Consider the following 21,335-nt stretch of genomic DNA (forward strand, 5'->3'; position numbering starts at 1 on the left):
TCTCTATGCGATAAAGCTTGAGTGTAGTTTGTGATAATAAAAAACAAAAACATTGATTAGAAAAATGTAGTACTTTTCAAAAATAAATACATATTATATTAAATGTATACCCCTAGTCAGTGTTTCAAGCTGCATTTCATTCAACTATGCTTAACTATGCTATGAAAGGGGGGTTACAACAAAAGTTCGCTAAGTTGGTGACAGTGAATCAACTTTTGACAAATCAGAAAATGTTAGAGTATTGTAATTTTTCGATTTTAAGATATATGGAGAGCGAGTGCGGTAGATTGTCTCACAATTAAACGTGACACTGGGGAAATCCAAAATTAAGGAATGCTATCGAGAGGCAATTTTTGCAGTTACTAATGAACACAAATAATATAGTATTTACTAAGCACCTATATAAGGATATTAAGCTATTTTTTTGTTATCGCAAATGAAAATGAAAAATGATTTTCAACTTAGACGCTTATTTTTTGTGAATTTAAATTTTATATATTAATATCATGTGTTATCCTATAATAGTGGAATTTCGCCACAAACTTGCGTATATCATATTGAATCATATCCAAACTGGGCATTTAAGGAAGCTGCTTGCTTTTGAAACTAATTCCCATTAATTGAAAAAACTTCTAAATCAATGGAAATTTTGGTGTTCAAATCAATACGCACTTTTCATAAATATATTCCTTTCAAATAAGACTTTAAGTGAATCTTCACCTTAGCTAACAGCAGTGACTGCCTGCAATTGGCTATTAATTAGTTGGCCGTTGCTGTATTTTTATCCCATAATTGATTTATGTAGTAAAACCTTATGAATGATAATTGCATTTATGGGTGTACTAATTGTGTCTCATATGATTACTCAGTTCTTTAGCAGTCAATGACAATAGTTATTTATATATTACTTACATATACATATTTTTGTTTGTGCCTTTTTTTTTTTTTGCTCATAAACTTGTGTGGTTTCTCTGGGGGAACAACGTCGGAAACTTTTCACCGCAATAAGAATGCGACAATTGGAAATGTCTTAGTAATTTGATTACATGAAATACTCTTGCTGATTTTCGTGCTTAATTATCGAGTTTAGTAATTCCGGTATTTTAAAAATAAACATCATAAATACATTTGTACATATAATAAATCCGAAGACGTGTTTGCGGTTTGACAGCTTCCGCATATTTTTTTTTTATATTTACAAGATATGTTTTATTTTTATATCTATTGGGGATGTGAATCAATTCTTGCTGTTTCCCTGCTATTGTGGACGCTGTACAAAAATAACCTTCATCAGTCCGACTTCAGTTTCCCAACTTACAGTATTTTTGCGCAGAACTCCTTTGTCTATATGTGCTTATGGGAGCTTAATGCTGCTTTGGAGTGAAAATAAATGCCGCCAATTTTCTTTCTTTTTTATGATAGGTTTCCCTTTGCAAAAAAAGAAATGAATGTAATGCAATGTTTTTGGAAACTAAACCCCGTACGCGACCCCTTTACACTGGATGGTAATTTGGATGAGTAATTTATAAAAAATTTTAAATTTAAATGTAGAATCAGTGAGACTTCCACAATTGTACTGTACACTTTTTCCAAACAAATTTTTTGTGCGTCCCGTGCCTATATTAAATTGTAAATACAATTAATGGGTATTAATGTGGAAAAGTAAAGTAGTGTGATGTGCAAGAAAAACTTGATGATGTCTACATATATATAGTTGTCCGCCACCATATATGTATATCTAGGTATTCTTAAATTATAAAAAAATTATTCACAGAAACTTTAAACTGGCTGTTTATTATATAATATTTTAATTTATCTTTTTTATTTTTTTTTTATTTTATTATATTAAATTTTTTAAATGCATTTAATTTATTTTATTTTATTTTACTTTATTTCAGTTATTTTATTTTTTATATTTATTTTATTTTATTTTATTTTATTTTATTTAATTTTATTTTATTTTATTTTATTTTATCTTATTTTATTTTATTTTATTTTATTTTATTTTATTTTATTTTATTTTATTTTATTTCATTTTATTTTATTTTATTTTATTTCATTTCATTTGAGCTTAATCCATCTCGGCTATTGCCGGAGATTACACATCCCGGATAAAATTTTCAAGGGATTGTGCTCTGGTGGAGCGTAGTCCAAGTTCTACGCCCATGCGATTGCTATTGCTTAAATATTTAAAAATCTACGAACTATTGCACATGTGTCCAGTATGGTCGACTTCTGCATGTCTTCTAAGAGATGTTGGCAGTCATACTTCTTCAAGTTTTTTATTAAATGCTTAGGCACTAATCCAGTGGACGATATAATTATTGGAATTATATTCACTTCCCTCGCTTTGTACATCCGTTTAAGTTCTATGGCCAAAGCTGCATACTTCGATACTTTGGTGGAGTATGTGCTTTGGATGTTGCGATTAAGGGGCACCGCTATATCGATTACTTCGATTGTTTTATTTATCTTGTCGAACAAGATGATGTCAGGTTTGTTGGCAGCTGCGGTTTGACCTGTGGAAATAAATCTGTCCCAGTACAGTTTAAAATTTGCATTTTCCAATATTGCCTTTGGTTCATATTTAAAATACAAGACTTCTGCTTGTAAGAGACCGTGTTTTATCGCAAGTTGTTGGTGGAGGATCTTTGCTATATTTTTATGTCTCATGACATATTCACGGAGGGCAAGTACGCTACATCCAGCAATTATATGGTCGATTGTTTCACCGTAAATGCCACACCTTCGGCACCTATCTTCTATTGCCTCGCCATATATCGACCTTCGGAAATTCCTTGTTGGGATAACTCGGTCTTGGATAGCGATTGCGAAACCTTCTGTTTCAGAAAATAGCTTTCCTCTTTTCAACCATAAATTGGATGATTATTTTATTTCATTTTATTTTATTTTAGTTTATTTTATTTTATTTATTTATTTTTTTTTTATTGCATCCCAAAAAAGGAGTGTTTTACATTAATTGGCGACAGCTTAGCTGCAAGCCAATAATTTATAACAGGTACAAAATATTACAATTAAATATATATATAAATATTATACAAAATAGTTAACAAATTTACTAACAAGAAAAACGTTTACTGTTTTGAAAAACGTTTACTGTAAAAAGTTTCGGACTATATGACAAGAATTGAGTAAAGCTGCAAATATTCTGGGAGTTGAAGAGTTTTGACGTTGTCTGCTAAGTTTTTATGCACTAGTCCGTGGGCTGAGATGATAATTGGTAGTATGTGCACCTTCCTTAGCTTCCACTGGCGTTTGACATCAATGCCTAAGTCAGAATATTTGGATATTTTTTCTGCATATGTTTTTTGCATGTTTCTGTTTAGAGGAACAGCAATATCAACTATATAACCAGTCGCTTGGGATTTATCAATAAGGAAAATATCTGGCCTATTGTGGTCTCTTGTGGCATTTGTTAAAATTGTTCGGTCGTAATATAGAAGGTAGTTGGAGTCTTCTTGAACAGGTTCTGGGGTGTATCTGAAGTACGGTATTTTGCTTGGATTGAAGTTGTACATCTGCGTCAGTTTTAGATGGATTATTTTCGCGATGTCATTATGTCGCTTCAGGTACATAGAGTTTGCCAGTGTGGTGCATCCCGCTAGCACGTGGTCTAATGTCTCACTTCGACTATTGCATCTTCGACATCTGTCTGCAGCGGCATTTCGATCTCGCATTACGTATTTAATGTAATTTCTCGTTGGAATCACACCATCTTGTATGGTGAAAATGGTACCCTCCGTTTCGGCAAATATCGACCTGTTGCTAAGCCATAAGTGCGACAATTTTTGGTCGACATGTGGGCTCAGCAAGTCTTTTCGATATACGCCGTGCACAGTCATTTCAGACCATCTTTGGATTTTTTCATCTATTGTGGTTGCGTTCCTGATTTCGTAGGATTGATTCATCCGAAGTGGGGTGTAATTATCATCCGCAGCACTTGCAGCCTTGTGCAGATCGGATTGGGAGCACTTATGTTGGAAGTATGCTCTTATGTTTAAGATAAGTTTGTCATGCAGTGCTCCAACATCAATCTGTCCCTTGCCGCCCGCTTTTCTAGGTAGCATCATTCGAACGACAGAGCTTTTTGGGTGACGTGACTTGTATTTAGTCATAATTGTACGTATTATTCGTTGTAGATTTTCTATTTCAGTAGATGACCATTTTACAATTCCGAAGCTATACGATACCACCGGGACGACAAATGAATTAATAGCGTGGATTTTGTTTTTCCCATTAAGTTGGTTTTACAGACAGCGTGAAGGCGCCTTTTAAATTCTGCTATCGGATTTTTCCTCATTTGCATCGTATTTATGCTGCTGCTTTGCATAACTCCAAGGTACTTGTATACCTCTCCAGGTGGCATTTCTGTCATGTCGAGTCCGCTACTTTCTGCAGTTACATGTCGAGAAACCACTTTACCTTTAACTATTGTGTATTGTGATCTTTCGGCATTTTTCAAGTCCAATAGGCATTTTAATGTCATTGGAGAAGGATTCGACACATCTCAAAAGCTTATCTAGATGTTTGGAATTGCTGGCGTAGAGTTTCAAATCATCTACGTAAAAAAGATGGCTCAGTCGGAATCTTCCAGACTGTCCGTGTTTTAATACAAACCCATGTCCCGTCTCATTCAGGATGTGACTTAAGGGGTTTATGCTGAGAACACACCAGAGCGGACTCAACGAGTCACCTTGAAAGATGCCATTTCGAATGTTTATTTCGGTTGTGTATTGAGAGCTTTCAGGGCCAGGTATTTTTATTCTTGTCCTCCAGCTTTGCATAACTTTTTCTAGAAAGACTATGATATTGGGATTGAAGTTGTAAATACGAAGTACTTCAATAAGCCAGGAGTACGGAACCGAATCAAATGCTTTCATCCAGTCAATATAAGCTGCATAGAGGTTTCTGTTCTTCTGTTTACATTGCCCATATTTTATTTTATTTTATTTTTTTATCTTATTTTATTTTATTTAATTCAAGTTTATTTTATTTGTTTAATTTAATTTTATTTTATTATTTTCCCACATTTCCAATTATTTCTCCCCATACGTCTTTTTAGTTTATTTTATTTATTTGTTTTTGTTTTTACTCCATTCAGAGTGTTATTGAATTGCACCATTGGCCTTCCGTTGTCAGTCACGAGCTTGCCAGTCCCATGTGCACCCATATTAGATTTCTTAAGTGTATTTTCCTTTTGTGTACTTTTTTTTCTCTCTAAAGTGTTCTTTTTGGAAGTGAAAGTGATTTAAGTGTTTCCTTTGCTATTGTTCGCTTCACTCGAGTTGAATTGAGCTCCGTTGGGTTGCTGAGAAGCTGCATATGTGTGTATGTATGCATATTTAGTTAGCAAAATTGATTGATTTTTAATGTATTCAATTGCTTGATGGCTGTGTGTGTTTACTATTGTTGCTTTTGATCCATTACTATTTGCTACCTGACAGCTCTTATAACATTTCACAACACAGATGCACAATAGAGTAAACAAAGAAAAATAGTAAAGAAATTTAGAGAAGTAGAATTAAGAAAAACCTTAAGATCAAGAACTTAAAAAACCAATGGTAGTCCACACTCAGATACATTAAATGTAAGTATGTACGTATGCTCCATGAGAAAAAAAGTGTATAACCTTGAAGAAAAATGGCAAAGTAAATGTATTCAAGGCAAATGGCGTGGACACTAAACAAAATGGTAGACGCCGTTAGTGGGTGGTTAAATGTTAATTGCATAACATAACACAAGCGAATTTTCTGCATCATCAAAATATTTAAGAACAATAACAACAGAGTCGACCAAATATGTGGCATAACAGCCATTTTACATAGAAACACGTAAATTTGCTAAATCAAACACTCTGTTTCCATACCAATACATTAATGTTGGCTGAGTACATGATGCTGCTAAATAGCAAGAACAAAGCTAGCATTTTATTTACACCTACGACACTCTTGCATACGAAAGCAACAGCAGAATTCTGCACGCTATAACAGGTACTCGCGCCCATCCTCTGCTTTAAGATCGTAACAGTGGCGTCAAGCAATATTTACTGCTGCCTGTTTATTTAACAGCCGACTTGTTGCTGCCTCATGCCACCCAACGGGCTGTTAACAGTACTCGTCGATACCAATAATACATATGCGCTGGCCTGCACATCTACACCATATAGCAAACGCATTATTCTCTTTAATATGATTTCTCTTTCGTTTTCGCCAAAGCTTTGTTAAAAATTGTAAGCTTTGCTTGAATAGTATACGTGTATCTCAACACAAAAATTGTTTCCAAAAAGTTTGTTTTTTCAATATTTTTGATTTCAATGAGCGGCGCCGTACCATCACAGCCAGAGAAATCTCAGCTGAAAATTTAGTGTTTGACGGTATTTTAAAACGTGAAGGTGTCTAAATTGCGCTCTCGCAGCCGACAAATCATACCGTCAAATTGAAAATAAAATAACAGTTATAAAGCTGCACCACAACAGCTAGTGAATGATTCGACGAGTAGTGTGTTGTGTATGCGTAGAAATCTCAAACTGATTCCGATTGTGAGATTACAAAAAAGAAAAAAAAAAACATACATATATATCTTGAAATTGCAATATTTGTATAAAAGGCAGCCACAACGGTTGGCACGCAGATAATTTCATTTTAATATTCATTGCAAACACACACGTAAACCACACATAGCTCACGCGCTAATCGACGACTATACTTATATACGCACCTGCATACATAAAATAATAGCGACAGTGTTAAATAAATATTTGTTCTTACAACAAACACATAATAATTTTAAATACATATTATACAAAGTGTACTTTTATTTATTTGTTGTTGCTTTTAGTGTATTTAGTGAAAATTGCTTTTACAAAAAAAAAAAAAATAAATATAAAATATACAACAACTGAATAACAAAAAGTGCATTTAAGCAAGAGAAAAGTACAAATTATTAAACATAGAATTTGTAACACTACAACAAAGTGCTAAAACAACAAACAAGCAAATCATCTTCTAACTAACTACGAGTACCAACCACCAACTAGTCGTTTTAAAGAGTGCATTGAATTCAACAATAAACTGACGTCGAACATGAATTTCACACGCCAGCTATCGGAAATGAGCGCCAGTGAACTTAATGACGCCATTGACGACACCAATTTCCCACAGGCGCATATCCTGTCACGTGGCCGCAACAACAGCGTCTGCTCGACAAGCTCCGCTTCGGGCATAATACCGCTTATGGATCGTGCCCTCTCGCAGACAGATGAAGTGGTTGGTACTACCACGGCCAACAGCATTGGCACTTCTGCCACCACACCAGGTGGCGTCAATACGAATGTTGGCGGTGGTGGTCCCACTAATGCGCTAGTCAACGATGCAGTGATTACGACACCACCTGTCGCCTTTACACGCCCGAAATTGATGTTGAAAACAAATGGCATCATACCCGAGCATGAGGCGGACGCACCAATGACCCCAAAAACTCCGCGTACATCGACGACACCAGGTGGGTAGGCTGCTGCATCAAAGCAGAGTGTAGTGTGGATAAAAGGGTGGATGCTGTGTTGTGTTAAATACGAGCATGTCGCATTTCATGTGTTGACAGCGCCCTTGGGTAAAAACAATGCAACGTCACGAGTGTTGAATTTTGTAAAATTGGCAAATAGCAAACCAGTAAATTTACTGTATTGGTTGACATAAACACACACAACAAAGTGAAAATATAGCTAAGGTGACGAAGAGAAGAGTGACATTAGATGATTTTTTTGCGTTCGTCGTATCACCAAATTTCAATTGTAAAAGTTTTTAGAACTAGCAAATTATCAGAAGTAAACACGCCTACCTTTACTACGAAAAAGCTGTTCAACTTCTACATTTCAACTTTCTTTCAATGGACTATGTAGGCAAACTCTAGGCCGGTTACAATGTGACTCTGATTTCGGCAATTAAAAATTGTCATTTACACTTTGTCACTTTACTTCTTTGCCAGAATCCTGAAAGGAAGTTTTAAAATCTACTGTTTGCTCAAAGCTAAATTAAGAGAGGCAACTTTTTGTTTCCTCGATGCTCCCGTGTTAGCACAAATCTTTTATTGCTACTTCCCAAGGCGAATCTATTAAAGGTGATAGCAGATGATTTGTTTTTTTTTTCGCTGTGGGCATTCGGACGCCAGCACAAAATGAAATCACGAAAAGCCGCTGCATTCGCACTGTCGTCGTATGCTTCTAACTTCAAATGAATGTCGGCAATTCAACGTATCCTTTTTCCTTTTTCTTTTCTATTTTCTTCTGCCGTGGCATTCCAATGTTCTTTAAAGAATACGTCTTGCTTCTTCTCAAGTGTTTGTTTCTACCATTTCTTCTATTGACTGATTTTCGTTTCATACATAGTTCAAAATTGTTTAAAGATTTCTCCTTTATTAGAAAGAATAAAGCGACCGTTTGGTTGTGCCATAAAATCCATTTAAATGGTTGCTCTGACTGCCTCTGTAGTACGCCCCAAAAATATATTATACACACCATTTCCTCGAAAGTTCAAAGGCTTGTAAAAAACTTGTTTAAAATCACAAAATAAAGTGCGCACAATAATCTACATATTTATCAAGGATGATAGTACTAGGTTTGCTCGTTAGGTGTGGTGAAAAAAAAAAACAAATTTTGTGGGGAGCTTTATATTCTACGTCATTCGTTTTGTGTTTCACAAAATTTAGCTTCAAACTCACTCAGAGCCGAATAACGGTCTGCTGGTAGTACACTTCTAAAAATCTTTCCATCATGCCTATTACCTATCCATTACCACTTCTATCTCGCGTACTTTCGCTCGAATCGATTTTAGCGCCAACAACATGGGCATACCAAACCCTTCTCACTCTTTTAGAGCACTGTTTGTTGTTGTTCATACAGATATTTCCTGTCAAATATTTTTCGATCTATTCCAGCATGTAAAAGTTGGTGGATTTGAAGTTATGTCAGCAATAAATTTGGAAATACCTCCTTAAATTCGCAATAGAAGCAGGCAGAAACACATACTAATGAACGCAACCAAGTCAACCAGTTCAATCTAACCTAACCTAACATGTAAAAGGTGAGAAGTAGGCTTTTCAAGCGACATTTATTGGCATTAGTGAGTCTCCGTTGTGAAGAATTCAGCATTTAAAGAAATAATTTGGTTACTATTTTACTTTGCAAGCTGGGTCGGAACTCCTCTGCGTTGAAGATACTATCACAAACTTTCTTAGATTATTATCAACATTCGTTCTACAACTCCTCCGGCTTTAGAAGTCTACTTGAGCTAACCTGATTAATGCTAAGAGAGCATCGCTAGTTCTTGAAATTTTGCCCAACGCCTGGTTGTACGTATTTCATTATTCTGTATGTCGCAACATCAAAAAATGAGAATCTTATTACGTGTAAGGTTTTTCATGCCTGAATAGTTGGAACTATTGTAGCCATGTTATGATTTTATATAATACACAATTCATTAAAATTAACTAGGTGATGATCTCTCGAGATTTGACGCATGAAACAATTGCAAGTTTGTACCGATTTCCGTTCTCTAATTCTCTAAAGAATTCCACTTTTTTATTATCTCTCTTTTTGTTTTTTCATTTTATTTTATTACGTCTATAATTGTGAATAGAGTGATCGAATTGCAGGCCTTATCTTCACTTTTTTCTTTACTTTTTTAGAGTAGGTTCGTTTGTTTCCGCTTATCATCTGAGTCGAGATTAAATATTTATTTACTATTATACTTTCTTGCATTATTCAATTAAATTTTTTTAAAATATTTAATAAATAATTAAATTATTAAAAAAATTTAAAAATGTCAACAGCTAATTTTTATTAAAAAGAAATAAAATTTAGATCATGCATATGTGTATGTATTTTCACTTGCTGTAAGGGAAAAAGTTTTCATTTGTGTAAAACTTAAGTGAAAATTTACCATATTCCAGTATCTTCTCACCAAATGATACGCGCAAGGGGAATTCGTTCAAAATGGTGGCACCAGAGCATTTGATTTTTTTTACTTTTATCTACCGATTTGGCATTTCAAACGTCAAAGTCACCTGTTTCTTTGTTGTTGCTTTGTTTATTTGTTAACATTCAGATTGAAATTTGGGCATTCAAAGTACCAACTTGCAAAAACAAAATACATGTAAATGTTGTTGTTGCTCTATTTTCACTATCTTGTACAGATTCATCCTGCATCCGTGCCCCATCGACACCTTCTATAGATTCTGTTAAAAAACTCCGTTAATACAGAAATGTCAGGTGGAGAGCGCGAATTTGTTAAATCGTACCGACTTTCTTGGTTTAACTATCTTAACATAAGCTGTCATTCCAATTGTGATTTGTTTGATGTTATATTTAACATTGAATATTAAGGCGTCCACATGAGAAAACGGGGCTAAGTCAAAACAGAAATTTGACAGATGACAGAAGACAGAAGACAAATTTACAGGTAATGGAAGGGGTAGATGTGGGGTTAAAATGTTCCCTGACATTGGTTTGCCTTATTCGACAATCTGCATGTAAATAAAAGGCTGTTTGTGCAAAAAATATTTATTATCAAAAAATGAAATTTGGCTCTGCTTTTTTTCTCTAAAATTTTCAAATAAATTTTGTTGGCAAAAAATATTTATAATTTAAATTACTTTCTATTTATCATAGATACACCATGTCCTGGTGATTTATGCATTGATATTCCATGTTTAATCTGTGAATGTGCAATAAATTTATGCATCATAACGGGATGTTGTTTTTAAAAGTGAAATTTTTAATGGCTAAGTGGTAAATAATTAATTTTTATTTATAATTTTAAATACTTAAAAGTAGTAATCCAAGGCTTAAATAAAATCTCTCATAATTGCGAGGGTGAGCTAAAAACTTGCAAGTATTGGTTTCAAAGATCATTCAAATTTCTAGCCAGCAATTGCCTTAATTTTGAGCACAATTACAAATACAAACGGTTTTCTGAAAAATAACTGCATATATTGCCAGCTTTAAGTGATCGTTTTTGCTTTAACTCTGCAAAGAAGCGGTTGATTAGCTCTGAATAGTATTTGCCGAAGCTCATTTCGAAGCTACTTTTTTGGTAGCGGGTCTATTTATGTCCCCTTTTCACAGAAGAAGTCCACAACTTTAACTGTTTTTAGTTCGATGTTGTGCATCACCGAGTTAACTATATGAAAGCCGTTCGTCTAACATAACCAAATCTAAATAAAGTTTGATGACTTCTTTGACTTCCTTTGAAATCGAATAGAAATTTCCTATATTTCGTTGCTGATGTCGACGCTGCATATTCTTCGATATAAAATAGAAAATTTTGGCGATAATGCAAGAGCTATTGGATTAGCAGGGAATAAATCTGAATTTGATTGAATTATTTAACAACTTGTGCTTAATATATGTAAACAAAGTAAGTTACGCGTAATCCATGCAAGGAATACGAACGCCCTTATAGTCCATTGAAGCACATCTGGTAATGTAAAAGCTATGAAACTACTAGGGCACATCAAATCGAGCAAAAGTGGTTCTTAAAAATGGCGAATGAGTGGTAGTAAAATAAGAAAAATATTTCGTTTACACTCCCCTAAAAGATACCCGCTTAAGCGGAGGGCTCCCATATACGGACTCTTTTTTCAGCACCACAAAAATTTTTCAGGATTCAAGAAAATTTGGTCTCTTGGATGAACCATAACAGGACACGCACACTTTTTCCCCACACCGAAGGCATTTTTCCTCCCTCATAAGCGGACAGCTTACGCCACTATATTTATGCAGAAATACTTTTATAAAGGGGAATCCCCTAAATAGAAATAGCTGTTGTCAAAATATGGTAAAATACATATGTACATATCTACATACATAGATACTTATTGTATACATTCTTGAAACGCTATACCAAAAACGGTGTTGACAAGCAAAGTTAATAAACTCATAAAAATATTCACTCGCGTGTTTACAAAAAAATCTAAGATCAGCAAACCTCGTGCTGATTGCCTCATCAAAAATAAAAACCAAATTTTAAGTTCGTGGGTAACTGCTGTCATTTCAGGCAGAAAAAGGAGTTTGCTAAAACTCTAAAGCCTTAACAGGGAAAAATTTTGCTTTGAATGGTTTGTGAAAGTTCGAAATAAGACCGCTTTCAGTGCATTATCTTGCTGGCTGGAATGTTTAAAAAATCAGCGCAACATACAATTCGTACTTAAGCGGACAGATATACATACCTGTAAACGGCCATATTTTCCCTGATTTTCATTTATTTATTTATTTATAATTGGCGCGTACCCCCTTTTTGGGTGCTTGGCCGAGCTCTTCCTCCTATTTGTGGTGTGCGTCTTGATGTTGTTCCACAAATGGAGGGACCTACAGTTTAAAGCCGACTCCGAACGGCAGATATTTTTATGAGGAGCCTTTTCATGGCAGAAATACACTCGGAGGTTTGCCATTGCCTGCCGTGGGGCGACAGCTACTAGAAAAAACGTTTTCTTAATTTTTGATCTTACACCGAGATTCGAACCAACGTTCTCTCTGTGAATTCCGAATGGTAGTCACGCACCAACCCATTCGGCTATGGCGGCCGCCTAAAATTATTTAAAATGAAGAAGTAAATATACTTTTTTTCAAAATTGGCATACAGTTTATTAATGCATTAAAATAATATAAACATTTTTTTTTTATTTTAATCATTTAAAATGGCAACGTAAAGTCGGCAACGTAACTATACCTCCCCCAGCGCTCGAACGCAAAGAATAGAGTCGTCACGGTTGACGATCTATAATATAAGAAATACTTAAATTTACATTCTAAAAATTTTTTAGCATATTCTTATTTTTTTCGAAATTTTACAGGTATCTGCCCCCTTAATTTCGTACGATTTAGGAGAAACCGCTGGTGCGACTGGCTTGTTTTGAATTTTTCTGCATTGTCCGATAAAACATTTGTATTGAAAGCTAGAAAATGCAAGGTGGAAAACAGCTAAGTACGTCTTTTTGATTTTGGAAAAGCTGCAAATCCTCAAGCATTTCGCAACACTTATTTGAATAGTTTACCTGTTACGTAGCGATCAAATAAAAAAGTCTTGGATGACGTCTGAATTGATGACTGATTTTCTAATGCAATTCGATAGAAAAATTCTACTTCAAGCACAAAATGTCTTGCTATTAAGATGCAATGCGGCTTCTTATTCGTACGTTTTTAAATTAATTTAAATTTTTAAAAATTATATTAAAGCTATTTTTCTCCCAGCTAAAACAACTGCATTCTGTCAGCCTCTGGATCAAGATGTTATAAAGAAACTTTGATTTCTTGTAGAAGTCGTTGTTTTTAAAACTAATTTTGCGAATGGAAATACAAATTCTGCTTTGAAGTTGTCGTAGAGTAAAAAAATGTTTCAGGAAAGCCGGGTTTGGGAAAACAGACATCCCTAATAGCAATAGCGGTTGGAACGCAGGAGATAAACTTCCACTACCAACAGCTGCTCAGTTCTCGGACATTATTAGTCCAGTTCAGAACCAAATTCAGGTTGACATCGAAAGCTATAGCAATTTAGATATTGAAGTTTTCATAAGTAGTGAAAATATAGAAAATCTTAATACTGCCATAGCAATCATTTCCCAAGAATCTCAGACCAACTCATCTGAAGATTTATTAAAGTGGAAATGAGGATGACAAGTTAAATTCATATAAATAGGATTATTAAGCTATCACAAAATTAAAAATTTATTTTTATACAGGGTGGCGCAAAATTAATCACCTTATCGAAAAATTATAATTTTTGCAAATGGCGTCGTATGTCAATCATATTTGACACTTGTGATCTACACAGCTGTAGTACACAAACAGACAAGCAATGAGGCGCGTAAAGGTCGCAATAAAGTTTTCCATCACTCGAAATCACTTTTCTCACAGCGAGGTGTTGAATTGGCTGCTGATATTCCCATAGTCCAAGGATATTTGAATACCTTGCACAATAATATTCGTTTTTTTACGTTTCTTCCAAAAATACATATATTAATAAGACTTCTGTTAAATAATTAAAAATAAAAAATTGGCGTATAAACTTATATTACGTGTTTGGCCGAGCTCCTGTTCCTTTCTGTGGCGAGCGTCTTGATTTTGTTCCACAAATGGAGGGACCTACAGTTTTAAGCCGACTCCGAAAGGCAAAGTGTTTTTTTTTATGACGAGCTTTTTTATGACAGAAATGCACTCGGAGGTTTGCCTTATTTTGGAAGTGAAACTGATTAACGACTTTTTCTACGCTTTTCTCATAAGCGCACAAATTTGTTAGTCCCCTAAGTATTTGCTTAAAAGAGAGTGCGCTGCAGTCACATTCATACCACGGATTCATTTTCTTGTTTAGAGCCATTACTTTTTAGCCCACCCTCGTAAAAAAATTTTTTCCTAAATTCCAAGTAATTAGCATATATATATGTACGTTTTGCAGTAATTAATACCACTATTTTTTCAGAAAAGCACCTCTTCACAAGTGTGTTTCAAACCATCTACTGTTACCCACCTCTAAACGCACTGTTATATCGAATTGCTCCCTAGTAACTGTCGATTACTTACTAGATATTCAGGCAGAGTGTTGTGAAAATGATAATTGAGTTGTTGTTATATTTAACAGATAAGTGTTTTCCATTATTTATAACACCTTGAGTTACGTTTAATAATAAAATGAATAAAGAAGCTATATTTGCTTACTTTAAATGTCAGTTGTTTTATTTAAAGCAAAATTTGATGAAAAGGTGATGATTTAATGAAGCTTAATGTAGCAAACAGGTTTGCTTTACTTCGCGTAAAAAATTTAATTAACAACTCACTATTTATTACTTCCTTGACTTACAAAATTTTATGCTCTCTCATTTCTGATTAATCGTTTGGCAAGCTGGCGCTTAACTCACGCTCTCTTTAAGTAAATAAAAAATAATAATTACTATGTAAGAATGCATGTGACTATGAGTGTTGAACTATTCATGCATTGAATTTCGTTTGCTAAGTACCAAAAATTACGCTCTTCGTATCGCATTTTGTTTTATTTGCGTGTAGTCGTAACTGTAAAAATGTGCGCTTATTCTTATTTACTAATTTAAATTTTTTTATTACTTTCTCAATACTTAGGTCATGAAAATTGCACATTCCATCATGACCTCGAACTGGATCACAAACCTCCTACACGTGAGGCTCTCTTACCCGAGTTGTCGCGTTCTTATCGCCTCTTGCTGAGTGGTCTGGGTGAAAATCCCGAGCGACAGGGCTTGCTGAAGACACCCGAACGTGCGGCAAAGGCCATGTTGTTCTTTACGAAGGGTTACGACCAGAATTTGGAAGGTAAGTACGCGTAAGACTTTTATGTTATTGTTAATTTTTTTTTCGTTTTTTAAGTCTTTAAAGATCGTTTGAGAAGTAAGAAAAAAATCATGAAATATTTTCATTTCTGAGCTCACTTTAAATGTGATATTTTGTATATATAAATATGTATATCTGAGGGAGAATTTACTAAAGTAAATTTTATAAAAAAAAAATTCTTTTATAAAAAACAACATTTACTTTTATAAAGCAAAAAATTTTACTTTTTTTATAAAATTACTTGTTTTTTAAGTGTATGGTTTCTCTTAAAATGTTAAAGAAACTGCATTCGTTATTTAAAGTTTGTCCTTTCGAATAACTATAACCCCAAATATTGTAGAAGCTTGTGAACAAATTGTTGTGTAGATATAATTAATATTTAAAATTTAATGGAAAAAAACTAATTTTGAAAATAGCCAGGTTTAATGTCATTAACTCGAGATGCCTATATATGGTAGCTCCGAATATTTTTGAGAAGATCTGATATTAGTCAAGGCGAACTTATTAACAGATTTGCCTTTCCATTAGTGGAGAAAATATGACTTTACAAATTGGAAATATGTAGGCTCAAAAACAAAAACATTAAGTTGTATACATTGGAATTTCTGTTTTCTATTTTCAAATTATGATTGCGTACGTAATAACAAGACTGAACACTGCTGTGGAAGAGGCTCTCTCTTTCAATTACAGTACCTCGCGCTTCTGTAAAGTACTCAGTATAGCCACGGTCTTCGTCTGCATGAACATTGTTTTTTTTGTTGGTTCGCTAACAAATGTTAAGTGTGACAATAGAGCAATGAATTGTTGTTGTTGTATGTTCCATCAATCAGGATCAAATATAATAACTACATATATATATTTTATGTACATAGCATCTTCAAAAAGTATAATTTTTATTTAAATTAAATTATTTTACATGTCGGAACTGCCGAAACATAATAAAAAATTGTGAATATAAAGATGCTGATTTTGAAAACAAAAAAATTTATGTATCAACATTTTAGGAAACTTGGGAAAACCTAAAAAGTTCGCAGCTGTACATACATGTAGAAGGTGGCGCAAAATTAATCACCGTAACGATTTTTTTTTTTTAATTTTGCAAATGGCGTCGAACGTCAATCTTATTTGACACTTGCGAACTAGGCAGGTGCAGTTTAGAAATAGACAAGCAATGGAGCGCGTAAAGTTAAAAATAAATGTGTCCATCACTCAAAATATTTTTTTTTAATTTAGTAAAAAAGTTATTTAAAAAAATATGATTAATTTTGCGCCACCTTGTGCATAAATAGTTCACCGAATTAACATTCAGCAGACCAGATAATGGCGCTGAAACACATGAAGGCATTCCAGCTCTGCAAATATTCAATGAGTTAGCAATAAGGATAAAGAATAGCAGAGGCCAAAATAGCTAAGGCGGTTAATGGCGAAGAATAAGAATACTATTATTATTAGATGCATTTGGTATGTACACACATGCACTTATACATGTGCATAGTATATCCTTTACTTGGGCTTTAGTTGGCCTTACGTTTTATTCTCTTTTTCAAACACTATTGTTGTTTCTGTGCTATATTTTATTAACATCGACGCTGTGTATACTAAAGAGCACCTCCTACTTGAACATACATAGTTTCGTAGCCTCTGTTATGTCTCTTCTTAGCTGTGGGTATGTGTGTATACGTGAATGTGCGCTTTTAGCCACTTACGCCCACTCAATTCACTACTATTCAGAGTTAATGCGGCGTAAAGTAGTTAATTGTGTGACCATCTTGTGTATGTCAAGCTGTCAATGTCAACACAAATACGCAGAACGAGGAATGTTAAATGGCAACAGAGGTTTGCTTAATGCATCCATGAAGTAGCGTTCGTTTTTTATGAGTGAAATGTGTAGCAAAGGCGTTATGTAATATGCTTCTTAATCATAACATGCTGTATATTGTTTTCATGTTATTATTATCATTATTCTATTCTTTAATTTTATGTTAAAAAAATTCAGTATTGCGTTAAACCGAAGCAACTTTTGTAGAAGGCATGAAACACCAAATAATAGAAAAACTATCTGCCGTTCGGTGGCGGCATAAAACTGTAGGCCCCTTCATTTGTGGACTGTAGTTCCTTCAATTTGTGGAAAAAGACGCATACCACAAATAGTAGTAGGGTGTAATTATATGTATATACTTGTATATAGTATTTAATATATATATACATAGGTATATATATATATTGTATAAAATATTTAATATATATATTTAGGTTAATTTCTTGCCGAAGTTGAGCGATAAGAAATATATTTGCATATAAAAGTCCATGCAAAATAAAAACTGCTTATACACTTCATCCAACGCTTGTTTAGTTTGTTGATCTCTACTGAATAATAGGATTTGTCCAAATCTGAAAAATAGTCATTCGATTCTGCCAGCCATTTCTTCAAAATATGAAACAAATAGGTGTTCTGAGGGATTCGACTGAGCCAAGTCTGGAGAATAGTTTTGATTTGAAACGAGTTGGAAACCTATTTCCATTCATTTTGTGCCCACAACTGCGCGCAAGGATCGAGCTAGTGCGTTGTCGTGAGGGAAAAGGAAAATCACTCGACTGCGATCACTCGATTCAAACGAATGCCAAACAAAAAGAAATAGACAGATCTGGCTGAAACTTGGTGTATGTTCTTCCAAGAGATTCTGCTAACTAAACATAACCCCGATACGCGCCAGTAGTGGCATTTCTCTGACTGTGCACCATTGTGAAAAGATTTTTAGAGGTGTACTACCTAGCAGACCGTTATTCGAATTTGACAGATATGCCGACGTCACTCGTTTTGTGTTTCAATAAGCTAAAGCTAAATTTTGTGAAACACAAAACGAATGACGTAGAATCCAAAGTTCCCCTCAACATTTTTTGACGTGATAACGTCTTATAATTCGATTTAACAGGCTGTACGCACGAAAAAATGTGTCGTTACCTTGCTCATTAGTGTTACCTTGCTCATTAGTGTTACCTTGCTCATATGTCGTTACCTTGCTCATTGCCGTTACCTTGCTCATATGTCGTTACCTTGCTCATTGCATTGAATGAACTGCAAGCGAAAGCGCGGAACGAACGACAAAGCAAACGAACGGCAACGGTCGACATCTTGCTCTCCCCTACTTAAGTGAGCGTATATATGTATGTATATGCGCATATGTACATATATAAATTCACGTATTTGTATTTGCATATGCCTTCTTATTGATTATTATTAATTTGATTCACTTGAAGAATTTAAAATAAAACCAAGTTTGTTAATAATACCTGTTGTTTTAATGTTATTATTATTAATTTTTTTATTATATATGAAGGAAAAAATGTATGGTAATATTTACCATATACCTTATAAGATATGTTGTCTATACTAATATTATAAAGAGGAAAACTTTGTTTGTAATGAATAGGCTCAAAAACTACTGGACCGATTTTCAAAATTCTTTCACCATTCGAAAGCTACATCATCCACGAGTAACATGGATTATATTTTATTTTTCATGCCGCTCCGTGACTAGGATCTCGAGATAGAGACCAAAACGTGGACCCTAGAATGTGTTTGTACAATATGGATATCAAATTGAAGCTGTTGGTGAATGCTTTAGTACAGAGTATTTTTCATGCCGCTCCGTGACTGGGGTCTCGAGATATAGGTCAAAACGTGGACCCGGGTAACCTTTGGTTGTGTATGTACAATATGGGTATCAAATGAAAGCTGTTGATAAGTGCTTTAATACGGGGTAGTTTTCATACCTATTGATGACTAGGGTCTGGAAATATATGCCAAAACGTGGACCCGCCGTGTCTTTGCACCGAATTAAACCAAACTTACACACATTGTTAAGGAGGTATTGAAGATGGTTTCCGTATAGTTTGGATACCTATTGGTAGATAGGGTCTCGAGATATAGGTCAAAACGTGGACCCGCGTAACCTTCGGACGTGTATGTACAATATGGGTATCAAATGAAAGCTGTTGGTGAATGCTTTATTACAGAGTATTTTTCATGCCGCTCCGTGACTGGGGTCTCGAGATATAGGTAAAAACGTGGACCCGGATAACCTTCGGACGTGTATGTACAATATGGGTATCAAATGAAAGCTGTTGGTGAATGCTTTATGATATGTTATGTTATGTTATGTTATGTTATGTTATGTTATGTTATGTTATGTTATGTTATGTTATGTTATGTTATGTTATGTTATGTTATGTTATGTTATGTTATGTTATGTTATGTTATGTTATGTTATGTTATATTATGTTATGTTATGTTATGTTATGTTATGTTATGTTATGTTATGTTATGTTATGTTATGGTATGTTATGTTATGTTATGTTATGTTATGTTATGGTATGTTATGTTATGTTATGTTGTGTTATGTTATGTTATGTTAAAGTATATTATGTTATGTTAATGTTAACTCATTCTCTATATCCATACAAAATATCTATCAAACAAATAAAATTAAAATTTTCTTTTGAAAAATGCAACCATTCAATCAGTATTTTCTTATGACGTTATCACTTTAAACTATCGTCAGTAAACCGACTTTACAGACAACCTCTTTTTTTTCACCATACCTAACGAACAAACCTGGTGTCTATCATCCCTCACAATTCTCTACAGCAACAATAAATTAGGAATGGAGGTCGCCATGTTTGTATGTATAGTTGACACTGGCTTTTTTTCTCCACAATTAAATGGAAATTAGCTACTGTATTTTACAAAATCCAATTTTTTTCATATTCAAAATTTCAAAATTTATATTAAAAATAATGAAAAGTAATATAAAGAGAACTTTACGCAAATGCCACAGAGTTAGCGTTTTAAGTTTTTTAAATGTCATTACGGATAATTGCTAGGAGTTTTCTACGAACGAAGCCTGTCTGTAAATTTTTTGATAAATTAAATAAATGAAATTCTTTGAGGGCTATCCCCACAATTTTTCATAAATGCAAAATCCCAGACAAACTAACCAGAATAGTGATGATGACTCTGAAAGAAACTGTATCCAAAGTAATGATACAAGAGAAAAAATCCGACCCCTTCAGAATTAAAACTGGAGTAAGACAAGGGGATACGCTCTCATCAACAATCTTCAACCGTATGCTATGCTGTGCCATCGATGAAGTAAGTGACGCAAAAAGGACTGGACATATTTTAAACAGAACTACCCAACTATTCGCATACGCAGATGACATAGCAATTGTCAGCAAAAATATCCACGCCCTAACCAAAACCTTCGCTGATATTGATTTTGCTGCTTGTAAAATTGGTCTTAAAATCAACGAAGATAAGACGAAATATATGATGATGTCCAGACAAAATAAACCAACATCAGGCAAACTGAAAATTGGCCATTTTTCTTTTGAAATCGTTGAATCCTTTACCTATTTAGGCTTCAAACTGAGCCTCACCATCGATGAGAGAATTCTAGCAGCGAACAGATCGTATGCGTCGTTAACGAAACTCTTCAAATCAAAACTACCTGGACTAAACAGACAATGCAAATTGAGTCTGTATAAAACCATCATTAGACCAGTATTATGCTATGCATCTGAATCATGGACGCTAATTGAAGCAGATAAAAGAAAACTGCAAGCCTTCGAACGAAAAGTACTCAGAAGAATTTTCGGAGCAATCAAAGATCACGGCGAATGGCGAATAAGATGGAACGACGAGCTAGATCAACTGATAAAGGGCGAAAATGTTATACGTTTCATCAAAGCGCAGCGGTTAAGATGGTTGGGTCACATTACAAGAATGGACGGTACGAGAGCGCAGAAGAAAATCGTAGAAGCCAGAGCGTTCAACACTAGAGCAAGAGGAAGGCCGAGAACAAGATGGACCGACAAACTAGAGGACGACATCAAGAAACTTAGGATAACGAACTAGAAAAAAGTCGCACGCGTTCGAGACGTATGGAGGTCCCACGTACAGCAG

The 21,335-nt window shown here is 34.4% G+C and overlaps 1 protein-coding gene across 2 annotated transcripts in view; it reads left to right on the forward strand.

The window, feature by feature from the left end:
• LOC129243695 (GTP cyclohydrolase 1) overlaps window positions 1-21,335 on the forward strand; it is a 64,351-nt gene that overhangs the window by 21,285 nt on the left and 21,731 nt on the right. The window contains exons 1-2 of one of the 2 annotated variants that reach the window (XM_054880900.1): window positions 6,404-7,521; window positions 15,143-15,352. In XM_054880900.1, the coding sequence (XP_054736875.1) occupies window positions 7,104-7,521; window positions 15,143-15,352 (628 nt within the window). In that variant the 5' untranslated portion in view covers window positions 6,404-7,103. Of the gene's footprint in view, window positions 1-6,403; window positions 7,522-15,142; window positions 15,353-21,335 lie in introns of those variants that run through there. The other variant, XM_054880902.1, reaches the window with a different exon arrangement.

This window comes from Anastrepha obliqua, chromosome 4 (genome assembly GCF_027943255.1).
Source record: "Anastrepha obliqua isolate idAnaObli1 chromosome 4, idAnaObli1_1.0, whole genome shotgun sequence".
Lineage (NCBI taxonomy): Eukaryota > Metazoa > Arthropoda > Insecta > Diptera > Tephritidae > Anastrepha > Anastrepha obliqua.